Below are 23738 nucleotides of genomic sequence, written 5' to 3'. Positions count from 1 at the left end.
AATAGGCATCTCATTCTGCCAACTCGCATTGTTCTCCAAGTCAGCTAAAACCTTTTAAGTCTTCCATATTTTGTTGCTAAGGGTGTCCTTCCCCATTTGTACCGATGCAATCAGATCTCTGCATCCAAAGCAGGAAATTAGATTCATCTCTATTAAGTTTTCGTAACCTTAAATTTAGTCTATCACTTCAATTTTTAAGCATTAGAAGCAATCTTCAACAGAGATTTTTAAAAAATCCTATTGTCATCCTATGTATTAGCAAGTGATAAGATCATCTTATATCATAACTAGCACTAAGAGACGCCTTCTCCGAGCCCCAGTTTTTGACTGCTGTGGCATGATTATGAACATACTTCCACAATTAGACATTTTCCCACCGCACACATTACGTAAACGTCCTCTGGCAGGGTGAGAAGGGATGCTTAATACCTGTGGCCCTTCTCTCATCTAGTAGGAACAGACTACTTATATTTTAGATGAAGACTCAAAAAGAAACAAGTGATAGAGTCAGGGTTAGGTATGAGGCTGACGCCAGGTAAGTTTTTATTTAGGAAAAGAAAATAACTGAAATAAAAGTCAGTCACTCAAAATGAACGAGACTTTCAAAACACCCTATAATTCTTTAATGGCAGCTCTTGCACCCACCGCTCAAGCCAGTTCTAACCCAACCAAGATGCTGGAAGGCAGAGCACACAGTGGTGCCCATCAGGCCAATGAGGGCGATGAAACTCAGGGCTCCCCGTTTCCGCTTTTTGGGTTCTAAAAAAGAGGAAAGAGCAGTAGTTACTGGGGGTGCTCCACAGTGACAATGCTGTCAACATCCACCAGCCATATTCCATCAAGGCACCTGGGTTTGCACATTAGACCCTCTGGTCTTAAGACGTCAACCAACTCTTCAGCCTAAGCTGTCAGTATGTCAGATACTACATGCAAAGTCGTGTGCCACAATAGTGCTGCACTTTAAAACAAATCTAGGATAATAATTAGAGCACCTTTGCTCCAGGATCTTCGGGAATTTTTCCCTCTTCCAAGAGGTGAGTACAGCCAGAAGAGTCTCTTCCCCCTTCTCTCTCAGGCACACCATTTATAGCACTGATTAGGAGCAGGGGATCTGGAATCAGACTGCCTGGGTTTGAATTCTGGCTTTCTAGTTTACACTTAGTAGTGCTGCAACCTAGAGCCTTCATCTTTCTAAGCCTCAGTTTCCTCATCTATAAAATAATGTTATCTATGTCATGGAATGGTTGTACAACTCAACAGCACATGCAAAGTTCTTAGAACAGCAACTGACACACTGAAAATGCTCAATGAGCTTTGTTCAAAGGTTAATAAAAAGAAAGAAGTTAACAGATCTTTCACCTAAATATCAAGTTATTTACGTTTTCTTAAAGCCCCATTAAATAGGAAAATACAGTAGCAAAAGATTTTAAATTTGTTTTCTTGGCAGATGTAAATATGTCCTTACCTCCTGTGTAATAGCCATAAGCATAAAGAACTCGTCCAACAATCCAGGCCAAGCCCAAGCCAGAAACTACACGCTAAAATAAAAGGGCTCTGTTAGTATTTGCATTAAAGAAACAGGCAGATTTTTATTAACATCTAAAACATTGATTACACAATGTTTTAACAAAAAGTTAACAATTCATGGATATGGTAAAATACTCCCTACCAAAGTTAGGATAGAATGAAGTTGTTTCAGTCAGGAAAATCAAAGCACTGTGATCCTTCTATGAACTGCTCATAGACCTGGGAGGTATTGCTGGCTTTTCCCTAGGTAGGTGGGCTGGGAGGAACTCCCGGCTTGGCAGGGGACTCAGTGTGCTAGAGTGCAGGGGATGGAGAGGTAGGCCTGGGGGTGCAGAGTAACCTAGGAGATGGACTGAAAGGCAGGACAAGGGGAGCAGCCCTGGGGACAGGAGATGGACTACACACTGCGCAGCCGTGTGCTGCTTTGTCTCAGCAAGGTCCCTCCCGGGAGGGCTCTAGGGGCTGTGCTGTGGCCCATGCATAGGTGTGGGGCTCCACTAGAAAAAGTGAACCCCAGAATATGCGGTCTTGGAGGCAAAAGTCTCCCCATTCCCAACACCCTTGAGAAGAGAGAGTGAAAACGCATGCAAGATGGAAAATCCTTCCATTTGTGCCCCGTGCTGGGGTGACCAATCCATTTGGTCCAAAGGAGGCTGGGGAGAGGGAGAGAGAGGGTGTGTGAGGACCTGAGTCACTGCATGTCACTGTCCCCGAGTGTCTTTCCAGTGTAGCAGTGGCATCAGTGGGGGTGAGGTTCCTGCTTTAGGATTTTTATTTGTTTGTTTCGATGACATTAGGGAAAGTTAAATGTCAGTAGGAGCATGAAACAACTATCAATAAAACCCCCAGGCACATACGTCACTATCTAGAGGCTCTGTAGTTTCTGCCAGGTCACTCTTTAAAGTTGAGTAATTACCATCAACCCAGGAACAATGTTAGGCACTGGTCCTCAGAGTAGTCAGAGTATTTCCAAGCACTAAGCACAAGGAATGGGATCTAGGGGAGTGGGACAGGGATGAGGCTGGGGTGGACATCCAGTGATGCCTAATCTAGAGAGACCAGCTAGTCTGTTGAGACCACCTAGTCTAGTCACTTGCTAGGATTGGGGCTCTTTAGAGGCACAAGAAAGAAACATCTTCTCTAACAGAGCAGCAGATGTTTCTTTGAAAAAAATACAAGCCTTTGAGGTCATGAACTATAGGTGTATCAGCTGACAACAAAAGCACAAGGCCATTCAGGTACAGAATGGCCTCAGAACCAGAAATGTGAGGTGCCAGCATTCTGGTCAGAACTCAATGGAGGGGAAATCTGGCCCCTGAAAAGGAAACACTTTCTGTGTAAGGCAAGACCCCAGCAGCAATGATCAGGCTCAGAGAAACCTGCCTTATTTAGATAAGGTGTAGTGCAGACCATATCTAAGGCTCACAAAGACCACAGTGGCCAACAAGGCCCTGAGGTCTGCCCTCACCTCCAGCCCTCACCTCCTGCTCACCACCGAAGCCACGCTGCTCACTGTGCACCAAACAGACCAGGCAGGCTCCAGCCCCAGGGCCTCGCCCTTGCTCGTCTCCTGCCTGAGATATCTGGAGACATCCGCAGCACCTGCTCCCTCACCTACTACTTAAGTGTCACCTTTGCAGCAAGGTGCCCCTCCTAACCGCCCCACTCAACACTGTCCCCCCCAGCACCCCCTTTCCACCATCCCTGCTTTTGCTTCCTCTGTGGGGCACATCACCTTCTAACATACTACACGATGTCCTTGTGTTGCTTTTTGTCTGTGACCCCAATTAAGAGTCAGCTCCATGAAACTAGGAGTCTTTGCCAGTTTTGTTCACTTCCGTAACCTCAGGTGTCCAGGAAATGTTTGTTGTGTGAATAAATGTGGCCAGGGAAAACTCGATGGACACGAACCTCCTAGGATCAGAGACCTGGGTTCAAATTCTGATTCTTCTACTCTAGCAATTTGATCTTGAGAAAGTTACATAGTATCCAAGAGGTTTCTCCTTATTTGTAAAAAGTGGGAAAAATTCTACCTCCTTGAAGGAAATTTGTCAGAAGTAATTGAATAAAATTCTTTTAAATACATGGTGCCTAGACATTGAAGATGTTCATTAAATGTTTATTTCCTCTTCCCTCCCCCATGGCTCAGTGAATTAAACCTATTAAATCTAATTAGATTACACCCACCCCCGCCCCAAAAAACTTACTGGGTGGTAAACACCTCCGACAGCTAGAAAAAATAAGAAGGGAGGGTACACTTCCAACCTGGAATAGATAGAAAAAATGTTTTTGTTTTTTTTTAAGTGCCCTATTTAAGTATGTCTATGTAAAACTAAGAACCCTTTACGTTCTTACCTGCCAAGTTAGAAACTTGAGAGTGAAAACAAACATTGGCTAGAGGGGGAAAGCCTGACCACTAAGATCCACTTTGCTCTGCTTGGGATTAGAGGTAACTCAGAACACAAGTGGAAGACCTCAAATCTAACAAACTGATGAGGCAAATTAGAGCAGATTTCCTTGCAGAGCTCTAAAGCCTCTCACCCCCTAGGCTGGGAGATTCAGTATTAGTTTAGGGTGGACTTGCTGCAAATACTGAAGAGTAATGCAGCCTTAAAGACATGTCTGAAAAGGGCATTGGGGGGAGGGATGGAGTGGGAGGTTGGGGTTAGCAGATTAAGCTATTATATAAAGAACGGATAAACAACAAGGTCCCAATGTATAGCACAGGGAAAGAACTATATTCAACATCCTATGATAAATCATAATGGAAAAGAATATAAAGAATGTATATATACGTATAACTGAATCACTGCTGTAGAGCAGAAATTAACACGACATTGTAAATCAACTTTACTTCAGTTAGGAGAAAAAAGAAATGGAAAAAACAAAAGATTATCTAGAATCCCACAATCCTAACAACTCATTTGCTTAATATTTAATCTGTTCACATATACACTTTTAATGATACTTTTAATGATCATCATTATTGCTATCACTCAGCAAACAGAGTACCAAGGGCTGAAGCTTTGGACAGAGAACACCCACTCTGCAGATGTCTTGGGGGCCCGGCAGAGCCAGCACTCACGTGTTCTGGTGGGCTCGCTGAATGCAGTTGAAGAGGTGTCCGTTTTCAGGGTCGGTGCTGTACATGGTAGGATACTGTTAAAACAAAGTGCGTGTGATCAAATGGTCAAGCGTGGCATTCAGGGTTGAGAGTTAAAATCAACCTTAAAGATAATGTATCCCACAGCATCTTCTGCCATAGCCCTGGTAGACGACCATTCAATTTCTGCTTAAATATGTGTGGCCACAGAGGTCTCATTCTCAATAATCCAAGTCTATTAATACCCAGTAACAAGAATGTGTGTCTGTGCCATTCAGGGGATGGAGGCAGCTTGTGCCAAATTCCGTGCTTTTTGTTGATGCTATGCCATCACCAGTGGCTCTGGGATGCATTACAAGGGTGCCACAGGGAAACAGCTCTTTCCCAAGAGTCATCAAATACATCCATTTAAGGTTCCCCTTAATGGAGGAATAGAAACTGAGTGTGTGAGAGTTTTAATGTGTCCATTAAGAAAAGAAACTAGACATGAAAACTTTAAAAAGAGCTCTAATTATAAATTGCTCAGCAGAAGCAGACATTTAAAATTGCTCACCAGGGACAGCTTCAGTAATTATCCTTCTAGATCAGCTAGAACTCACAGACCTCCTCCCTACGTCTGACGACCAAACCCAGGCTAACGCAGCCACCACATGCTTCTTTTCTACCTGGGAAACAGGAAGATCACCAGAACACATCATTGTAAAGTGGCACACCAGGGGCTTCCCTAGTGGCACAGGGGTTAAGAATCCGCCTGCCAATGCAGGGGACGCGGGTTTGATCCCTGGGCCGGGACGATCCCACATGCTGTGGAGCAGCTAAGCCTGTGCACCACAACTACTGAGCCTGTACTCTAGAGCCCACAACCCACAACGACTGAGCCCACATGCCACAACGACTGAGCCCACATACCACAACTACTGAAGCCTGTGCGCCTAGAGCCTGTGCTCCGCAACAAGAGAAGCCACTGCAATGAGGAAGGGTAGCCCCCGCTCGCCACAACTAGAGAAAGCCCACGCGCAGCAACGAACACTCAGTGCAGCCAAATAAATAAAGAAAGAAAGAAATATTTAAAAAAATAAAGTAGCACACCAGGAAACAACTGCCATTCAATGCTTCGCACCCCCCACCCCCCGCCTTTCTGGCCTTACTGTGGGGCCCTCAGCAGTGAAAGCACAGAGTCCTAACCATTGGACCGCTAGGCAATTCCCTACTTAATCCCTTTTAGAAAATAACTCTCTTCTTCACAAAGAGCTCCAGGCAAAAGCTCACCTGGTCTTTCCACAAAAGAGACAAAAGTAAAAGAAGATGGAAACGACTCTCTAGAAGGGGCCCGTATTTCTTGCCTTCCTCCTGCCGGAGAGGGGCAGAATTTCTAACGGGAACAGGCCTGAAACTGCCACCGCTGACCCCTAGTGCCTCACCCCTTCTCACGATTGAAAACAAGTTCTTGCCGCCGGCCAGCCGACAGAGGCACCAGTGTGTTCCCACTCACCTCCACTTTGTACTTCTTGCGGGCCTTGCTAACGTTGATGGCCAGATGAGTTACCATTATGAAGCTGGCGGCACCAGTTAGAATCACGAAACCGTATTCCTTAGAGAGGACGGCCATCCTGACCCTGTGGGAGAAAGAACACATCAGGGTGTTGCCTGGCACCGTGGGTGCCACACTGCAGGAGGCCTCAGGAGTGCGATGCTTTGTTACCAGCAAATGTATCCTTACGGATCAAAAAGAGGTGTGAGTGATCTGATGGCTCTAAGAGGTAGACATATTACTGTACACCACCCAACAGAATTAAAAAATAATTCAAGTCTGGAATACACACACAGAGAAGTTCACGATCACATTGTATGTTCTCTTTTGTGCCTGAGTCCTTCTGATCAACACTGCATTTATGAGATTTATCTAAACCATTGCAGTAGTCATTGCTTATAGGATCGTCTGGCCATGAAAATTAAAAAACTATTTAACAAGGCAAAATGTTAAAAGATATACTAAATTATAAGAGCGAGAGAGAGAGAGAGAGAAACAGGATGATATAAACCAGTAAGTACACAATGATTCCAGGCTTTTGTTTGTATGTCTGTTGGCATCGGGGACATTCTGAGGGTAAGAACCTTAGGGCCTCCCTTTGATCTTGAGGTACCTGCTGGTACAACAGCAGAAATATCACACTAGTAGGGAAGGGGTCAGTTCTAGTTCTTTGAAAGCAGAGTGAGGCTCTGGGCAGCCCCTGGAGAACCCAGGTTGTTTATCAAATTATCACTTCAAAACTAATCCCATGATGTGTTCTGGTGCCTGCGAGGCAACTTATTTTGAAATGCATCAAAAAAATGATGATACAAACTAGTATAGCAAAATATTAATTTTAGAACCTGGGTGGTAGCTATATGGAGGTTAAGTGTACAATTCTTTCAACTTTTCTGCATGTTTGAAAAATTTCTTGATGAAACATTTGGACAAAAAAGCTCATCACAGGGCTTCCTAGGTGGCGCAGTGGTTGAGAATCTGCCTGCCAATGCAGGGGACACGGGTTCGATCCCTGCTCCAGGAAGATCCCACATGCCACGGAGCAACTAAGCCCGTGCGCCACAACTATTGAGCCCGCACTTTAGAGCCTGTGAGCCACAACTATTGAGCCCATGTGCTGCAACTACTGAAGCCCACATGCCTAGAGCCCGTGCTCCACAACAAGAGAAGCCACAGCAATGAGGGGCCCATGCACCACAACGAAGAGCAGCCCCCACTCACCGCAACTAAAAGAAAGCCCGCACACGGCAAAAAAGACCCATCACAGCCAATAAAATAAATAAATTTATAAAAAAAAAAACAAAAATAAATAAGTGGGACCTAATGAAACTTCAAAGCTTCTGCACAGCAAAGGAAACTATAAGCAAGATGAAAAGACAACCCTCAGAATGGGAGAAAATATTTGCAAACGAATCAACAGACAAAGGATTAATCTCCAAAATATATAAACAGTTTATCCAGCTCAATATCAAAAAAACAAACAACCCAATCAAAAAATGGGCAGAAGACCTAAATAGCCATTTCTCCAAAGAAGACATACGGATGGCCAAGAGGCACATGAAAAGCTGCTCGACATCACTCATTATTAGGGAAATGCAACTCAAAGCTACAATGAGGTATCACCTCACACCGGTGAGAAGGGGCATCATCAGAAAATCTACAAACAGTAAATGCTGGAGAAGGTGTGGAGAAAAGGGAACGCTCTTGCACTGTTGGTGGGAATGTAAATTGATACAGCCACTATGGAAAACAGTATGGAGGGTCCTTGAAAAACTAAAAATAGAACTACCATATGTCCCAGCAATCCCACTGCTGGGCATATACCCAGAGAACACCATAATTCAAAAAGACACATGCACCCCAATGTTCATTGCAGCACTATTTACAATAGCCAGGACATGGAAGCAACCTAAATGTCCATCAACAGATGAATGGATAAAGAAGATGTGGTACATACATACAATGGAATATTACTCACTTGTGAAAAGCAATGAAACTGGGAGATTTTTAGAGACATGGATGGACCTAGAGACTGTCATACAGAGTGAAGTGAGTCAGAAAGAGAAAAACAAATATTGTATATTAACCTATATATGTGGACTATAGAAAAATGGTACAAATCAACCTGTTTGCAAGGCAGAAATAGAGACACAGATGTAGAGAACAAACATATGGACACCAAGTGGGGAAAGCAGGGAGGGTGGGGGGTGGGAAATGAATTGGGAGACTGGGATACCAAATTGTACACTCTGAATATATGCAGTTTATTGTAAAAAATAAAAAAATTAAAAATTAAAAAAAAAAAAAGGCTCATCTCAGCATTTTTCCGTGTTCAACAATTTCAGCTCTTTTAGCTCTTGTCCTGCCCCAGGAGGAAAGATGAAAGAAGGAAAGAAACAGACTGGGTATCAAGGAGAGGAAAACTTGGTGGGTGAGAAGAAGCCCTAATAATTTCAAGGTAGGTCAGTGCTGCCCTCCAACCTCTCTGAGCCTTGGTCACCAGATGTCTGAAGGGTCAGAGCATGGCAGGATGCGGAAAAATAGCTACAGTGCTTCCAGAAATCCTTAGCTGCTGGCCCACCACATGCACGGCTGCCACAGGCTGACAGCTCCTGCGTGTGTTCTGTCTTTAGTTTAAAATTTCCATCCCTGGGAATTCCCTGGTGGTCCAGTAGTTAGGACTCCGCGCATCCACTGCAGGGGACACGGGTTCGATCCCTGGTCGGGGAACTAAGATCCCACATGCCACATGGCACGGCCAAAAAAAAAAAAAGAAAAAAAAATTTCCATCCCTGGAAACTGTTTGGCTACCACCTCTTCTACAAGCCTGGGAAGGTTACCCTGCTCCAAAATGTTTCTAGTCATCCTCATAAACAACCCAACAAGATGGTAATATCTCTATTTTCCAAAGAGCGCCCAGAGGTTAAGTAATATTCCCAAGGCCTAAAAGAGAAAGTATCAGGATTCAAATTTAGATTCCAGTTCGGTTCCAATGTCCCCTTTCAATTCCACTTGACAATTTAGAGCTGAACTGACGTTGGGATCACACCATCTTTCTCAATGTGGAATCTGGGGCTGGCAAACAGCTCAGTTCTTTAAAAGTAAGTTTCCCTTAGGTCTGCAAAATAATGTTGGGAATCAAAATCCTAAAATCTGCCCATCCCCCCCATGTTTGACAATAATTCCCGTCAGTTTCCCCTGCTATATTCTCTCTTCATCTGGAGCTGCTCGCCAAGGGGCACCTAGCATCCCCTCCTCTGGGACAAGGGCCACACACTGGAGAGGGCCGTCCCCATGACTCAGCACGGGAAGCACCTCCAGGTCAGCCTCTCCCGCGCCATCTCATGTGGCTGCAGAGAGCAAGGAGTCTTTGGCTGCCCTCCAAGCTTCCCTGCCCTCATTCTCTTTTAGAATTAGTCGTTTCCAGAGTTTAGAAAATCAGCTTGGGGAGGAAGCTTTAGTAATAGTTATTAAAACAAAAATATGGGGTGAATATTGAATACCTCTTTGAACATAAGTAAACATGACTACCTGATATCCCTGAGTTCAACACACCTGGACCAAACAGGCCATTGAAAACGAAGCTGTCTCTAACTTTGTCAAAAGCTGCCTATTTAAGAATGATACAATTAAGCATATCTGGTTTAGGTCAAAGTTTGCAAGCTGAAAGTCCATTCAGACCTCACCTTTGGACAGGGGGCTGGGCTTGCTTGCACCTTGTGTTGGTGCAAACTTTTCAGATTTTTCAGCTCGTTTTTCTTCTTCCCTCAAACCCTATAAGCTCCATTTTACAGAAAAGGAAATGCAGGTGCAGGTAGAGAGATGAAGGCAGAACTAAGACTGGAGCAGTTTTTAGAATTCTTCCCTGAATATGCCAACTAGCCCAGGCAAAACATTAGAATTTGGTGGCCAAGTCACTGGCCTCTGTTTTTCTGGCCTGTAAGGGTTTGCGTAGGAGAAGCTAGGTGGCAGGACAGAGAAGTGCCTTTTGAGTAGATGTTTCTATTGCAGGCAGAGAACACTCGGAAAGGCTCAAAAACCTGCAGTTAGAAATTAGTGTTTAGTACTGAGCTCCTCTCCCAAAGTACAAATGCAAGCTGGGAGGTTACACTCAGGCATTCACACCCTAGTGAAAGTGACCCTCCTCACACTTTGCTATGGTGATAGGTACTGAGGGAAAAGGAGTCTGGGTGGGGGCAAGCAGAGCCAGGAACAAGACCTTTGAAGGGCAGAGAATTTACAGTAAGGGGGACCCAAGGTCTGATGCTAATGTGGGTGGTCTGCAAAGGGTGGTGTAATGGATCAGGACACAGCCAGTGTACTAGGGGCAGGAGGAGAGAGGTGGCCCTCCCCAAGGCTCTCGCTGCAGGAGCCGTGGACACACCTGTACAGGTGCAGGAGCCAGGCCTGTTCAGCCTACCCTGACACCTCCTTGCACTTTCACCGAGTGAGGAGCCCTGCTTCACAGGCCACTGCAGCCAGCACTTCCCAGCTGGCATGATCAGGGCTAGAACAGAGAGAGCAGCCAATTGCATCAGCTACTAAGCTCCCACGAGGGAGGGACCGTGTTTGTCTGGCATCTTCTGTGCCAAGCACAGAGTGTGCGCTTATAGAAAGCTGTGGAATAAATGAAGCAAGCTGTAAGTCCAGGTGGCTTTCAGAATGACTCCTCCACTAGGCACAGTGTCTGGCATAAAGTGTGTGCCTAACCCATGTCAGTTTTCTTTATTCCCCTCAAAGTATCTAGTGAAACAATGGAAGCAACTGGATGTATGAATTCCTGGAGAAAGAGATCAGAACAAAGAGAAAAGTTCTGTTGCTGTAACTGCTGAAAACATAAATCCAAAAGGGACTGAAAAATGCTTAAAGATTGTCTGTCCTTTAAGGAAAGAATCAGTTTAATTCACTTAGGATTCAAAAATTAAAAACTTCATCATCTGCTGAATCCTTATTTTCTGAGGAATCCAGGGCAGAGATGGACGTTCCCACCCCTTCGTGGGTGCGGGTGTGGGTGTGGGTGCGAGTGCGGGCACTGGAGAAAGGGAGGCCCCTTGGCTCACAGTAGCCACATTCCAGGCAGCCCCAGCCACACCCGAGGCTGGGCTGGCCCCGCAGCTCGCAGATAGCTCGCAGATAGCTCCCAGAGCACAGGCTTGAGAAGCTGATACATGCAACATAACCTCTCTCTGACATGAGCATGCACTGCACACCACGGTTTGTTGATTACACACCTGCTCTGTGTCCATACATCCACCCAACAAGATAAGGTTCTTGGGCGTGGGATCTCTGCCCTAGACTTTGCCTTCTACATGGTGATAAACACACAGCATGCAGTCCAATGGTCCTTTTAGAGCTGAACTTTCTTGACCGATGTAGATTACTTTGTAACCCACTTGGTTATATAACAGCACTTGTTAATTACCTTTTTGGTTTTCCAGGTTAGCTACACACCAGCTGTAAAGATTAAAATTTATGATTTGTACAAATAAAAATTTATTTAGTTACTTTGCAGTATTAAACACAGCTGGGTGAAGTGTAAAATAGAACCATGTGGAGGACAGCCTGGCAGCAGGCAATATGCTTTACACTGTTCATACCTTTTGCTCATTAATTCTACTGGGAATCTATCCTAGGGTAATAATCAGGAAGGCAAACAGATTTGGTTAGAAGACATTCGCTTCGGCACTATCTATAACAGCAAAAACAGAAATGGTATGGATATCCAAATAAAGAGGACTCATTACATAAGTAATATATCCATAAAATAGGACAGTATATAACCATTAAAAATGGTGAAACATTAAAGATGGTGAAACAGAGTTAATACACAGCATGTTAAGTTAAAAAAAAAACAATATTTTCTTTTGTATCTTTCTATAATGTCCAAAATGAGCAAATATATACCAAAAAAGTTATACAAAAAAATAGCCTAACAATAACTAGTAATTGAGGAGACAGGAGGAATAGACAGTATGTCACAATGAACCAAAGAATCAGACCTGATTTTTAGCTTGAATCCTGTCACATATCCACTGTGTGCAGTATATGAGTCAGCCTTGCAGGTAAGGGTGCAGTTTTGGAATCAAATTGTCCAGGTTTAGAACCTAGATCTCACACTCCTAGCTGTGTCCTCAGCAAAGTTACTCAACGTCTTTCAGCAGCCTCAGTTTCCTCATCTGTTTATTGGAGATCATCATGGCACCTACCCTACACCACACAGTTGTTGTAAAGACTAAATGGGGACACTATCTCTAAACACCCATCAGGATGCCTGTCACATAGTAAGTACTCAATAAATGCTAAATACCAGGTTATACTATGTTTGCTAATGTTTTCTGCCTTGATTCAGTGATAAAAGGGGATGTCTGAATACATGATGTTGAGATACATTTAAGAATTTATAATTTATAATTACCATTTTAAAATAGCAAACAAAGCTTAGAACTACATATACTCCCCTCCTTTTCTGAACTCTTAATAGCCAGTCATGTTATAATAGATTATCTGAAAAGCAGGAGTACTCAGAAGGAAGCGAGCTTCTAGTACAGACTATGAAAATCGGCAAACTGCAGTCATGCAAACCCTCCCTGCAGCCAGACCTGCTCATCCCCACATGAGGCTGAGCATCACTCATTTCCTTGTTCAAATTCACTGAGTGCCTACTATGTGCCACTCAGTGGGCCAGTGCTGGAGAAGAGGTGACGGAGCCAGACTCTGGTCCCTGCCCTCAGGAGGTTCATGTTCTACTGGGGGAAGCAGGCAAGTAAGTAAACAAAGACCCAATTCCAGATTTCCCCTTCATATCAATGATCAGAAACTGAGTACAACACTACCCCCACCCCCCACCTCCCTGCAAAAATGAAACTAAAAGGGTTGGGGAGGGACTTCCCTAGTGGTCCAGTGGTAAAGAATCCACCTTCCAATGCAGGGAATGCGGATTCGATCCCTGGTCAGGGAACTAAGATCCCACATGCCACGGAGAAACTAAGCCCATGTGCCACAATTACCGAGCTTGTGCGCCTTAACTAGAGAGCCTGCGTGCTGCAAGCTACAGAGCCCATGAGCTCTGGACCCTGTGCACCAAAACGAAGATCCTGTGTACCACAACTAAGACCTGATGCAGCCAAAAATAAACAAACAAACAAATAAAGGGTCATGATTTAAAAAAAAGGGGTTGGGGAAAGGCAGAAATAGGACAGAAGTGTTTCTGTTCTCTCTTCACTTAACTAGTAACTATAGAGGTGTATGCTCCTAGTTAACTGTTTCCTGGCAGTCTTGAGTCAAAATAGTTCATCTGAGAGAAAATTAAATTGAAGGTTTAAAAGGAATTAGTTTTTCTTTTTATTTAGAAAATTCTTGTCACTTATTTAATAGTAGAGATGCTTTTGGGAATGTTTTTATTCCTAGCAGACTGGAATACTGTTTATGATGTCTTTTCCCATGGGAAAATCCACTGGAGTAGAGACAATGGGAATTCCAGAGTTAGACTTGTGTTCAGACCCCACCTCTGGGAGCTTGGAAATGTTATTTAATTTCTCTGCCAGAGACTTCCCTGGTGGCACAGTGGTTAAGAATCCGCCTGCCAATGCAAGGCACATGGGTTCAATCCCTGGGCCAGGAAGATCCCACATGCCGCAGAGCAACTAAACCTGTGAGTCACAACTACTGAGCCTGAGTGCCCCAACTACTGAAGACCGTGCGCTTAGAGCCCATGCTCCGCAACAAAAGCCACCGTAACGAGAAGCCCATGCACTGCAACAAGGAGTAGCCCCCACTCACCGCAACTTGAGAAAGTCTGCATGCAGCAATGAAGACCCAACGCAGCCAATAAAATAAATAAATAAACAAATAAATAAATATTAAAAAAATTTCTCTGCCACGTGGAATACTATTTACTTCACAGGATGGTTTGAGGAGTTAAATGAGATAAACTAGACTAAGCATCTGGAATGAACACTTAATAAATGTTGGTGCAAACACAAAGACATTGTACATACTGGCAGGTATACATGTCTGTCCACATATGTAATACTTCCTAAATAAGGAGATATTGATTTTTCTACAAATCAATAATGTGTTCTGACTTAGAAATTAGTTCTGATACTGTCTGGGATAGATTCAAATTTGGCAAAAGGTTGGTCTACTTAGATTCCTGATGCGAACAGCATAATGACAGAAGGAGTTAGTTTTCCTGTAGATAGCATGAGTCCAAGAACACTTAAGTCACTTATTTAATATACAAAGTGCTTACTCTATGCCAGGCACTGTTTAGTTGTGGGAGATACAGTGGATAAGATGGGGGTCCCTGGCCTCAAGGCACTGACATTCTAAAGACGAGAGAAGACTGACAACAAATATGCAAACAAAGTCAACCTGAGAGAGCAATGGCTATTACGGAGAACCTTCGGGGCAGTGAGTGGCATACAAGGAATGGGGTGGGGGAGGGGCTACTCCAGCAGGATCATCTGGGGAAGATCTCTTTTCTGTGGAGGACATCTGCACTGACACATGAATGAGGAAGAAACAGCCACGCAGCATTATGGGGAAAAGAATATTCCAATCTAAGTGCAAAGGCCCTGGGTGAGGAAAAGCCTGGACCCCAGCGAATGGTGGGAACAGCAAGAGATAAGGTTAGAGAGGACAGATCCAGATTATGAGAGGGTCTTTACAGGCCATGTAACAGTCACTACTTCCTGCTTCTCCCTCGAGGGACTAGATGATATGCATAGAGAAAGAAAGAGTATGCAATTAAGTGCTAGCAGAGGAAACATCACTTCTCAAAGGGAAAGGTGTCTGACCACGCAAACATGCACCATCGTTAATCATGCGAGCCTCCGGGTGGATTCAACTCCTACACGTGGGAAGAGCTTTCCAGGCACTGTGAAGGGACCATGAATGGTACATACCCTAAACGTAAGGAAGAAAGAGCTCTGAAAAGAAGTGGATACCTCTGTCAAGAAGCATGAACAGGCTAAGAATATGCTCCTGGCTTTGGTGAGGGGAACCCTGGTTTTAAGAGAATGGTAGAAAGTGGAAGCCCATGTGCTGAGGGTTAAGAGACAAGTGGGCTGGGAGGTAATACACCTCAGGCTTCTCCCTCCTAGATGCACTCACACTGTCCAATCCTGCCAGTATGGCCCCGCGGCAAGTCCTACCCCTTCCCAGGCAGCCCTTCTCCCTGATGGACCCTCACGGGCCACAGGCTCGACCTTCGGATGTTTGCACATTTTGAGAATACTTTAGAAACTGAATCACTTCTGTAATAGACATTTTTAAACAGCAGCATTTGTTTGTAACTTTTTAATTTATCAAGATATTACTGGTCAAAAACATGATTTTTTGAGGACACATCAGGTTGGAGGAATAAAACTAGGAATAGTATTTGAAGCGGGTGGGGCATGGGACAAGGGGCAGCAGAAAAGCCCCAGGCAACAGTGGGTTTCTAGGGGATATCAGAGAACACTGGTGCCCTGGTGACTGGTGGGGCCTTGGGGTCTATGGGACAGCACGGTGGATGGAACAGTACTTGGAGCAACAATTCTTTGGTGCAGCCAGTAGGTAGACACCCAGTGGATTTTTAAAAAGCTACAAGGCACCATTGTAAAGTCTCACTTTAGGAGTGATCAAGTTTGGATTTAAAATGAGGCAGTGTTGGTATGACCCCTAGAAGATATGCTCAATGAGTTAGCAACATGTTTCTGTTTCTGTCATGTTTCACTATGATATCTGGTTAAGGTACTCTTCTCTAGGAATCTGACTGACAGATTCTCCTGGAAACATCACTACTCCAGTACTTATACTTCGCTCAACCTTTCCTCCAGTTCCTGCTTCTGCCACCACTTGCCTTATCGCGCTGGGGCAGGAGTTCCTTCAGTTACACAAGGATTACTCAGAGAACTTCCTAAACTATGTTCAAGGAAATACTCCTGGGGCAGAGGTCTCCATCCCTACTTACTCCACTCCCTCTTAGCTACCAACAGAAATTCCCCAGGGCACAAGCAACACTGCCTGAATGGAGCAAAAGGCAGGCTTTATCATTTGGGCACTGGCCTCAAATAATTTGACTTCTGAGCCATGAAGTTACAACAACATATCTTCTACTAAATGAAAATCATCAAATGTTTTCAGGGAGAGAGGATTTCAACTTTTGGTTCTCTCTTTGCCCTCAAACAAATAAATAAAAGCCAGTGTGGACAATGGTAATCCCTACTTCTATTTGCAAGATTGCTCTCCTCCAACTGTACTGCAATTTCTCAGCAGTATTTTTTTTTTTTAATGCATCAGGAATGGGACAACACTAAAGCACTTACAGAGTGACTTGGAGCCATTCCCCAGTGTTTCATTAAAATCCTTATTTGGCTGCCTGTGTTATTAACCCAATCTTCCTTATGTACGGTCCTTTATTTTACATGGCATTTTCATGGGAATAATACAAGGATGGTAACTTGAAGGGCTTCATTCATATCAAATGGACTTCCATGAGTCCCCAACACTGGGAGGTGGTTCCAAAAACTGAGGTTGTGCTAGGGGTCTACTGAGCCTGTCTCTATTTTTGTTTTTAAAGAACTTTTATTGAGATACAATTGACATATAATAAATTGCATATATTTAAAGTGTACAATTTGATTTTTTTTTTCTTATTAGCAATGTATATATGGCAATCTCAATCTCCCAATTCATCCCCCCCCACCCCCGCTTTCCCCACTTGGTGTCCATGTTTGTTCTCTACATCTGTGTGTCTATTTCTGCCTTGTAAAACTGGTTGATTTGTACCATTTTTCTATATTCCACATATATGTGTTAATATACGATATTTGTTTTTCTCTTTCTGATTCACTTTACTCTGTATGACATTCCCTAGGTCCCTCCATGTCTCTACAAATGTCCCAATTTCATTCCTTTTTCAGCCTGTACCCTTTTAATGAAGTAGCCGTCCAGCCTCGTGTATCCTTTAAATGCATCTACAAAGGAATAGTCCTTAAAATTATTTTTAGGCCAGGCAGCTGAGTCCATATAAAGCTATATGAAGAAATTTGAGAGCTTAGAGGGAAGCACCACGAAAGTAATTCCCTGTTTCCATGATGGGAGAGAAAAAAAGAAGAGCCACAGCATTTCTTTGGGTCTATCCTACGTTTTCAAAATGCCAGTCTGGTCACTTCTACATTAAACAGATGATAAAATCTGTTTGAGTGCCAAAGTTTCAAATGGCAGCTAGATTTAAAAAAGAGTACATGGACAGTTAAGAGAAGGAATAATAACCAAGTGAAGAAAAATAACTATTCCCCACAATTGTTTTGCATATTCAGTAGATATTACTCCAAGTGCTAAAAACGAAGAGTTAGTTGAATAGGCAGACTATTGTTTGTCCAGCCTTGATTATTAACTCAAGTGAGGCAGCTGGCCAGAGGCAGGTCATAAAGTGGGTTTTTCCCAGTTTCTCTTATTTTTTAATCCCTCATCAATGCTACTGGTAGAACACTTGGAAAGTGGAAGCAAACTATAAGTTAGGGTGATGGAAGATCTGTCTTTTTAAGAGATAAATGTCCTATAATCCAAATATATTCAATTTTATAGTTAAGTAGCTACAGCTTGGAATATAAACTATTCAACTTCCACGTCATTTTTTTTTTTAATTTTTAAAAATTTTTTTTATTTTTTGGGGGGTACACCAGGTTCAATCATCTGTTTTTATACACATATCCCCATATTCCCTCCCTTCTTTGACTCCCCCACCTCGAGTCCCCCCCACCCTCCCTGCCCCAGTCCTCTAAGGCATCTTCCATCCTCGAGTTGGACTCCCTTTGTTATACAACAACTTCCCACTGACTATTTTACAGTTGGTAGTATATATATGTCTGTGCTACTCTCTCGCTTCGTCTCAGTTTCCCTTCACCCCCCGCCCCCTCCCATACCTCGAGTTCTCCAGTCCATTCTCTGTATCTGCATCCTTGCTCTTGTCACTGAGTTCATCAGTACCATTTTTAGATTCCGTATATGTGAGTTAGCATACAATATTTGTCCTTCTCTTTCTGACTTACTTCACTCTGTATGACAGATTGTAGTTCTATCCACCTCATTACATATAGCTCCATCTCATCCCTTTTTATAGCTGAGTAATGTTCCATTGTATATATATGCCACATCTTCTGTATCCATTCATTTGTTGATGGGCATTTAGGTTGCTTCCATGTCCTGGCTATTGTAAATAGTGCTGCAATAAACATTATGGTACATGTTTCTACACATGTCATTTTAATTCCAATACTTTGGTAAACTGTCAGTGCTGAGGACGATGATTACATTACTACGCGGCTGGGAGCGGGAGCGGGGAGGGAAGGACCAGCTTGATGCTCAAGTTCAAGTGCATGTTTCCTGGTTATGTGGGATGAGCCTGCACTGGCACGAATAAACTCTGTTAAGGCCAAATAAGCAAATTACCTGCTCTCTTCTCTGGAGTCCGATTTCTGTGTGAAAAAGCACTAAACACACAGGCCTAACTGAATCTCCCCTGGGAAAAACTGGTAATTCAGCTCTTTAGGAATCTAAGAATAGTAGATCATAATACAGAACAAATCCTAGGTTCCCCTGTTTTGGGATGACTAACTTTCCCAAACAGATTTTTGAGCCAAAAGGCCCTATGGGTGAGAGTTCTTTGATGTGCTGACCTAGGAGCCCTGAGCCACGCCGAACCATCCGAAGCCCAGCCTCCAGGGAGGTGTGATCCCAGGGACAGGCCACAGGACATTTCTCACAGTCTGAAGGCACCAATCTCAGAGGACAGGGAAGAGAATGGGGAGAAGTCATGGGATGCAGAAGAAAATTAAAATCTTGTAACAATTCATTTAAGGGAGCTGACTTGATAAAATCAATGCAGGACAAAGCATTTCATCTAAATAGAATGCTCGCTTTAAGTCTGCATCTACCACCTTCCTCACTATTGCCTCACGATGATTCCTTCCCTGATTTATCCCCTACTGAATGCTGGGTACCACGTGCGGTGCAGGGCTACAGTGGTGATCAAGACTGAGAAAGAAGGTCCTGACCTTCCAGACTACAGAGTCAAATGGAGGGAGACAACTTAGGAGGATCATGAAACAGGAAGGTAACAGATTGAGATACGGGCTCTGAAGGATGTAAACAGCGATGTGAGAGCAAGAACACAGGTAGATAAAACAGCAAGTACACAAGCATGGAGACAGGAAAGGTCTCCTTTTTCTTCCTTATACAAGTAAGGAAGAAAAAGGAGACCAGTGTTGGCTGAAGGGTAGACTAGAGGAAGAGTGGTAGGAGAAATCAATGATTATTAATAACATATTCTTAGCACATATATTATTTTACTATGTGTCAAACACTGTTCTAAGTAGTTCATCAATATGAACTCATTTAAATCCTCACAGCATCCCTATGATATACAGTTACTCCAGTTTACAGATGAGGAAACTGAACATCAGAGAGGTTAAGTAATCTGCCCACTACCACAGAGAATGCCTGGATTCACACACAGCCAGGCAGCCTGGCTCCACAGTTATGCTCTCAACCCTTGGCTATATTGTCTCTCAATGAGGTTGGAGAGCAAGTTTGACCACACCTGATCTGTTTTGAAACTTTTCTATTTCCCCAGACCCTCTCCTGAGCATAAAATATATTAACGAGAATAGAAAGCTAATAATTAACTCCAAGTCTGTGACTGATTAAAGCCTGAGAGCTTTCGACTTGGAAGAAGAAAAAAACTTGGAAAAGGCCCCCCAAAAAAACTTTTTTTCTTTTTAATGAGTGTCAGCACTGCAGTATGACAAGAGGAGAGACTACAGGAAAAAAAAATCCTCCAATCTTTCAGGTATACAGGTTTGCAAAGAGCAAAGCAACACAGAAATTGGCACTTCATTTTTACATCACAATTTCCATACAACCTGTCCCTTAACTGGCATTAAATAGGAACTGAGGGGCAGAGTGAAACTAAGCCCTGACTTCCTGAATAGGGAAAAAGAAATCTCTAATGAGTCACACTGACACCACTTGGATTTTCCATCACAAGAAATGTGGGTGGACTGTAGTTACTTCTTAGCAGCTGCTGAGTCCCCACCAGGCTACCAGCCGTTCTGAATGAAGGAATTGCATAGGCTGCAGGCTCCTGCTTGAAAACAGGGGGGTAACTCTTCAGGCCTGTCTCTACTTAGAATGAAGTTGTGTCACAATCATTCACATTTCTTAGGCTGGAGAAATAAAATATCACTATGAGATAAAAAAGAGTGAACTAAGGCACCAAAATATTACAACACAAGTTCCAGTTAATGAATAGGTTGACTCTAGAAAGAACTCAGCAGGTAACAGGGGATGGATGATTCTAAATGCTGAAATCCTTAAAGGTATTTGTAAATGTATTTGGAAGGGAGTACAACTTCCCCATAGGAAGATAGGTAGGTAGATGCCATAAGAGATTGTGAGGGAAATGCAAAAATTCTATTTTATGTAGCAGTAACCTACCTGATAACTGCTGAATTTTTCCTTTTCAGGAGGATGGTATACTCATAAGTAGTATTAATGAAACCAGTGGCAAAAACCATAGCAGTATATTGTTTTAAACAAATATTGCTCTAAAAATTGCTAAATGGTTCATGGTCAGTTGTGGTTGGCAAGAGTGTTCTGAATAGATTCAGAATATTTGAATAGAAATATATATTACTAGCTGTGTAGTAGTCACTAAATTACTTTTTGACAGATTGACTTGTCATCCATTTCATTCCAGACTCCTCCATGTAGGTTCAATCTCTTTGCTATTCTCCAGGTTAAGACGTTCCCCTTCATGGATTGCATCTCTGCAGAACTCTAAACTGGCAGGATTACGTCTAAGTCAGGGGGAAGACTGCCCTTCTCCAGAAGCCCCTGCAGTGCAGTTTCTATGAGGGGGCACAGTATTTCTACCAGTATCTCTGTTTTATATATAGTAACTTCGTGGGGGGGGGGAGGGGTTAGGGTTAGCTTGACAAAGTTTTCTATTTCTGTAACATTGTGTCAGGAGGGAAGCTTCACAGAACGTCTTCCATGGCTGAAAGTATTTGTTTGGATTTTAGATGTAAATTTATTTAACTCTGTTAAATTTAACTCCTGTGAGAATAAACATTCTTGATCCCCTGACTCAGATATTATGCTCTCTTTACTGAATTCGTTGACCTAGACATAGTCTGTAATTTAAACCAATAACCTTGGATGCTTCCCTGAAACTGTAGGCTCCCGGTGATCTACAAATTTCCTACGAGATGCGCTTGCTCCAGCTTCCACAGGTCTAAAATCTGCGGCAATTCCACATGACCACGCCCAGGTCTACAGCACCTGCAAGGAGCCATGCATCTGCAGAGCAGTAAGTCTCCTTCCCTCCAGAACTCCCTTTCTCCAGTTAGGGGATTAAAGCCACAAGCCCGTAGCTCTTTTCCTACCCACCCTCCTTTCCCACACTCACTTGTCCCCTAAGCTACAAGGTAGCCGTAAATTCGTGACTCCCAAGGAAAGTGTTAGCAGAAGCCAGAACTTCGGGGAATGACTTAGCCTCCAGCCCCTTCCACCGCCCGGCAGCTGCCCTACCGCTGTGGCCCTAGGGCTCAGCAACACAAGATGAGGGAAATTCTCTGAAATCCAAGGCAGAACCTAAACGAAGATTCCGCCCCCTCTCCTGCTCCAAGGCAGCGATAGGAAATGACCCACTCGTAGGTTCCAATACAAACATACAGACGAATGTTTCTATGAGGAGGAAAACAAACACAATTCCCCGGGAGGCCCTCCGGGAAGCCCTCTAGCAACACATGCACATCGCAGCTGGCGCAGCGCTTGCAAGCCACTTTAAACACTCATATTACCGATCAGGCCTGCACTGCCAGCTGCCCCTGCAGTGCCCTGCCCACCCCTCCCATGCACCAGAGATGCAGCCGGCAAGGCCTGGTGGGCTCTGGGAGGTAGAAAGAAGGAGCCCAGCGTCGATGCAGCCAGGGAGCGGAGGAGAGAAAAGGAAGTAACTGAGGAAGGGTTGACCTTGAGAATCTCCCTGGGTTTTTGGATAGAGAAGCCGTCCCGGCTTAGACGCTCCAAACCCACTACATCATGGGGAGGATGGAGGGCAAAGGGGATGAGAATGTAGAAAGAAATCTATAGACAAGAAGGGAGAGAGACAGAGCGAGCGAGAGCGAGCGAGTCCCTATTCAGCTTGGGATGGCAGAGATCTGGGCGGTGCCCAGCGCAGGAGCTGCAGTGTCCTAGAAGCCCACCCTCCTCGCTGCCCGCAGCCGCGGGCACTCACCTGGATCGCCTTTGCTCGGCTGTTGCAGAACGCAGTGCGCAGCGGAAGTGTAGGTGCGGTGCCCTTGGCCTCAAGCAGAGTGGGGGCGTGGCCCGAAGTAGTCCCCGCCCCGGCAGCGCAAGGCCACGCCCTCAAGGCGGGGCCCTGGGTATCAAAGAGAACCTTCTGAGAACCACCTCTGGGCTCCTGGTTTTGAGCCGGAGACTGAATTTTCTTCCTCCTTACGGTTGTCCACAGATTTACCCCTCCCACTCCCAAATACATTTATCTGTCCCTTTCTGCAAATGCCATTGTGGCCGCCTTCCTAAACTGTCCCAGCCAGGTCATACTTCTCGGGTGGAGCTTGCAGCACGGTAGCACGTTAACAATTTATCCCCAGCAGGGCCACCGTAGCTTGCTTCTAGGGGCTCTGAGGTGAGGGAGGGGCACATGTTTGCAAGGCGCGTGTGCGCACGCACGCACGGGGACGGGCACCAGAGCTCGGTTGTCAGGGTGGGGTGAGGTGGGGGTGTTCTGGTTGCTTCTGGGTTGTGGGAGGTGCTCAGTGTCTCAGATTGCTACACTCGCCAAGTGAAGGGATTTAGGGACGTTAGAGCCTGTACATTTCCCTAACTGATACTGTTAGTTTGCCAAGATCCGGAACCGAGCCCTGCCCGCATGGTGGCAGCACCCATACTTGCCCGCCCGCCGGGTCCAGCTCTCCGGGAACAAGACCGCACCGCCTGGGGACCCACAGATCTTTGATAGCGAATGCAAGCCCCAATTTAGGCCCGCTTGTCCGGGCTCGGGGCGGTGAGATCTTGAGTGAGGCCCGCAGGCTGGGTCGAGCCGGAGGGAGTAGAGCTTGCTTCTAAGTGCTGTAAACTCAGCCTCGGAACAGTCACAGAAGGCACCAGTTTCCAGTTTTCATGTGTCTTAAGTGCGCCCTCACCCCTTTCCTCTGGATACCCCACATCCTACTAGAGAGTGCCAGATCTGGGCCACCCCTACTGTCTCCTGTGCGGGGGTGCTTCTCCTATGAGAGCCTGTGCTTCCAGGTAGAAAGGCTGAAATCTAGATCTTAGAAGGCTCTAGGCTGGGTGTTTGTTCGTTTTCTTTTTGATTTGTCATATCCACACATTCGGAAGTATTTTGAGGGCTTGTAAAATCTTTACTCTTGTTGTTTCAGCAACTTCCAACCATTTTCACGCTTTCAACTTCATCACAAGAAGGCCTTATATTTTAGGATTCTGGCATGTTGACTGTAAAGGACTTGTTTTCATTGAACATTGCAAGTAAAAAAGAAGGAAGGC

The 23738-nt window shown here is 44.5% G+C and overlaps 1 protein-coding gene across 2 annotated transcripts; it reads right to left on the bottom strand.

Annotated features, from left to right (window-relative positions):
• Positions 1 to 513: 513 nt before the first annotated feature.
• MGST3 (microsomal glutathione S-transferase 3) lies at positions 514 to 22580 on the bottom strand. 2 transcript variants are annotated; one of them, XM_057729837.1, is made up of 7 exons: positions 22447 to 22527; positions 13938 to 13953; positions 6123 to 6246; positions 4613 to 4686; positions 3735 to 3792; positions 1466 to 1538; positions 514 to 759 (listed from the first exon to the last, which is right to left on the bottom strand). In XM_057729837.1, exons 3-7 carry the CDS (start codon positions 6237 to 6239, stop codon positions 623 to 625), a joined length of 459 nt encoding a protein of 152 aa, XP_057585820.1. In that variant the 5' UTR covers positions 6240 to 6246; positions 13938 to 13953; positions 22447 to 22527; the 3' UTR covers positions 514 to 622. The 2 variants fall into 2 exon arrangements, with proteins under 2 accessions (XP_057585820.1, XP_057585819.1); XM_057729836.1 differs by lacking the exon at positions 13938 to 13953 and having other exon boundaries at positions 22447 to 22580.
• Positions 22581 to 23738: the final 1158 nt, after the last annotated feature.

This window comes from Hippopotamus amphibius, chromosome 3 (assembly GCF_030028045.1).
Source record: "Hippopotamus amphibius kiboko isolate mHipAmp2 chromosome 3, mHipAmp2.hap2, whole genome shotgun sequence".
Classification (NCBI taxonomy): domain Eukaryota; kingdom Metazoa; phylum Chordata; class Mammalia; order Artiodactyla; family Hippopotamidae; genus Hippopotamus; species Hippopotamus amphibius.
The sequence above is the reverse complement of the archived record's forward strand: the minus strand, read 5'-3'. Positions and strand labels throughout refer to the sequence as shown.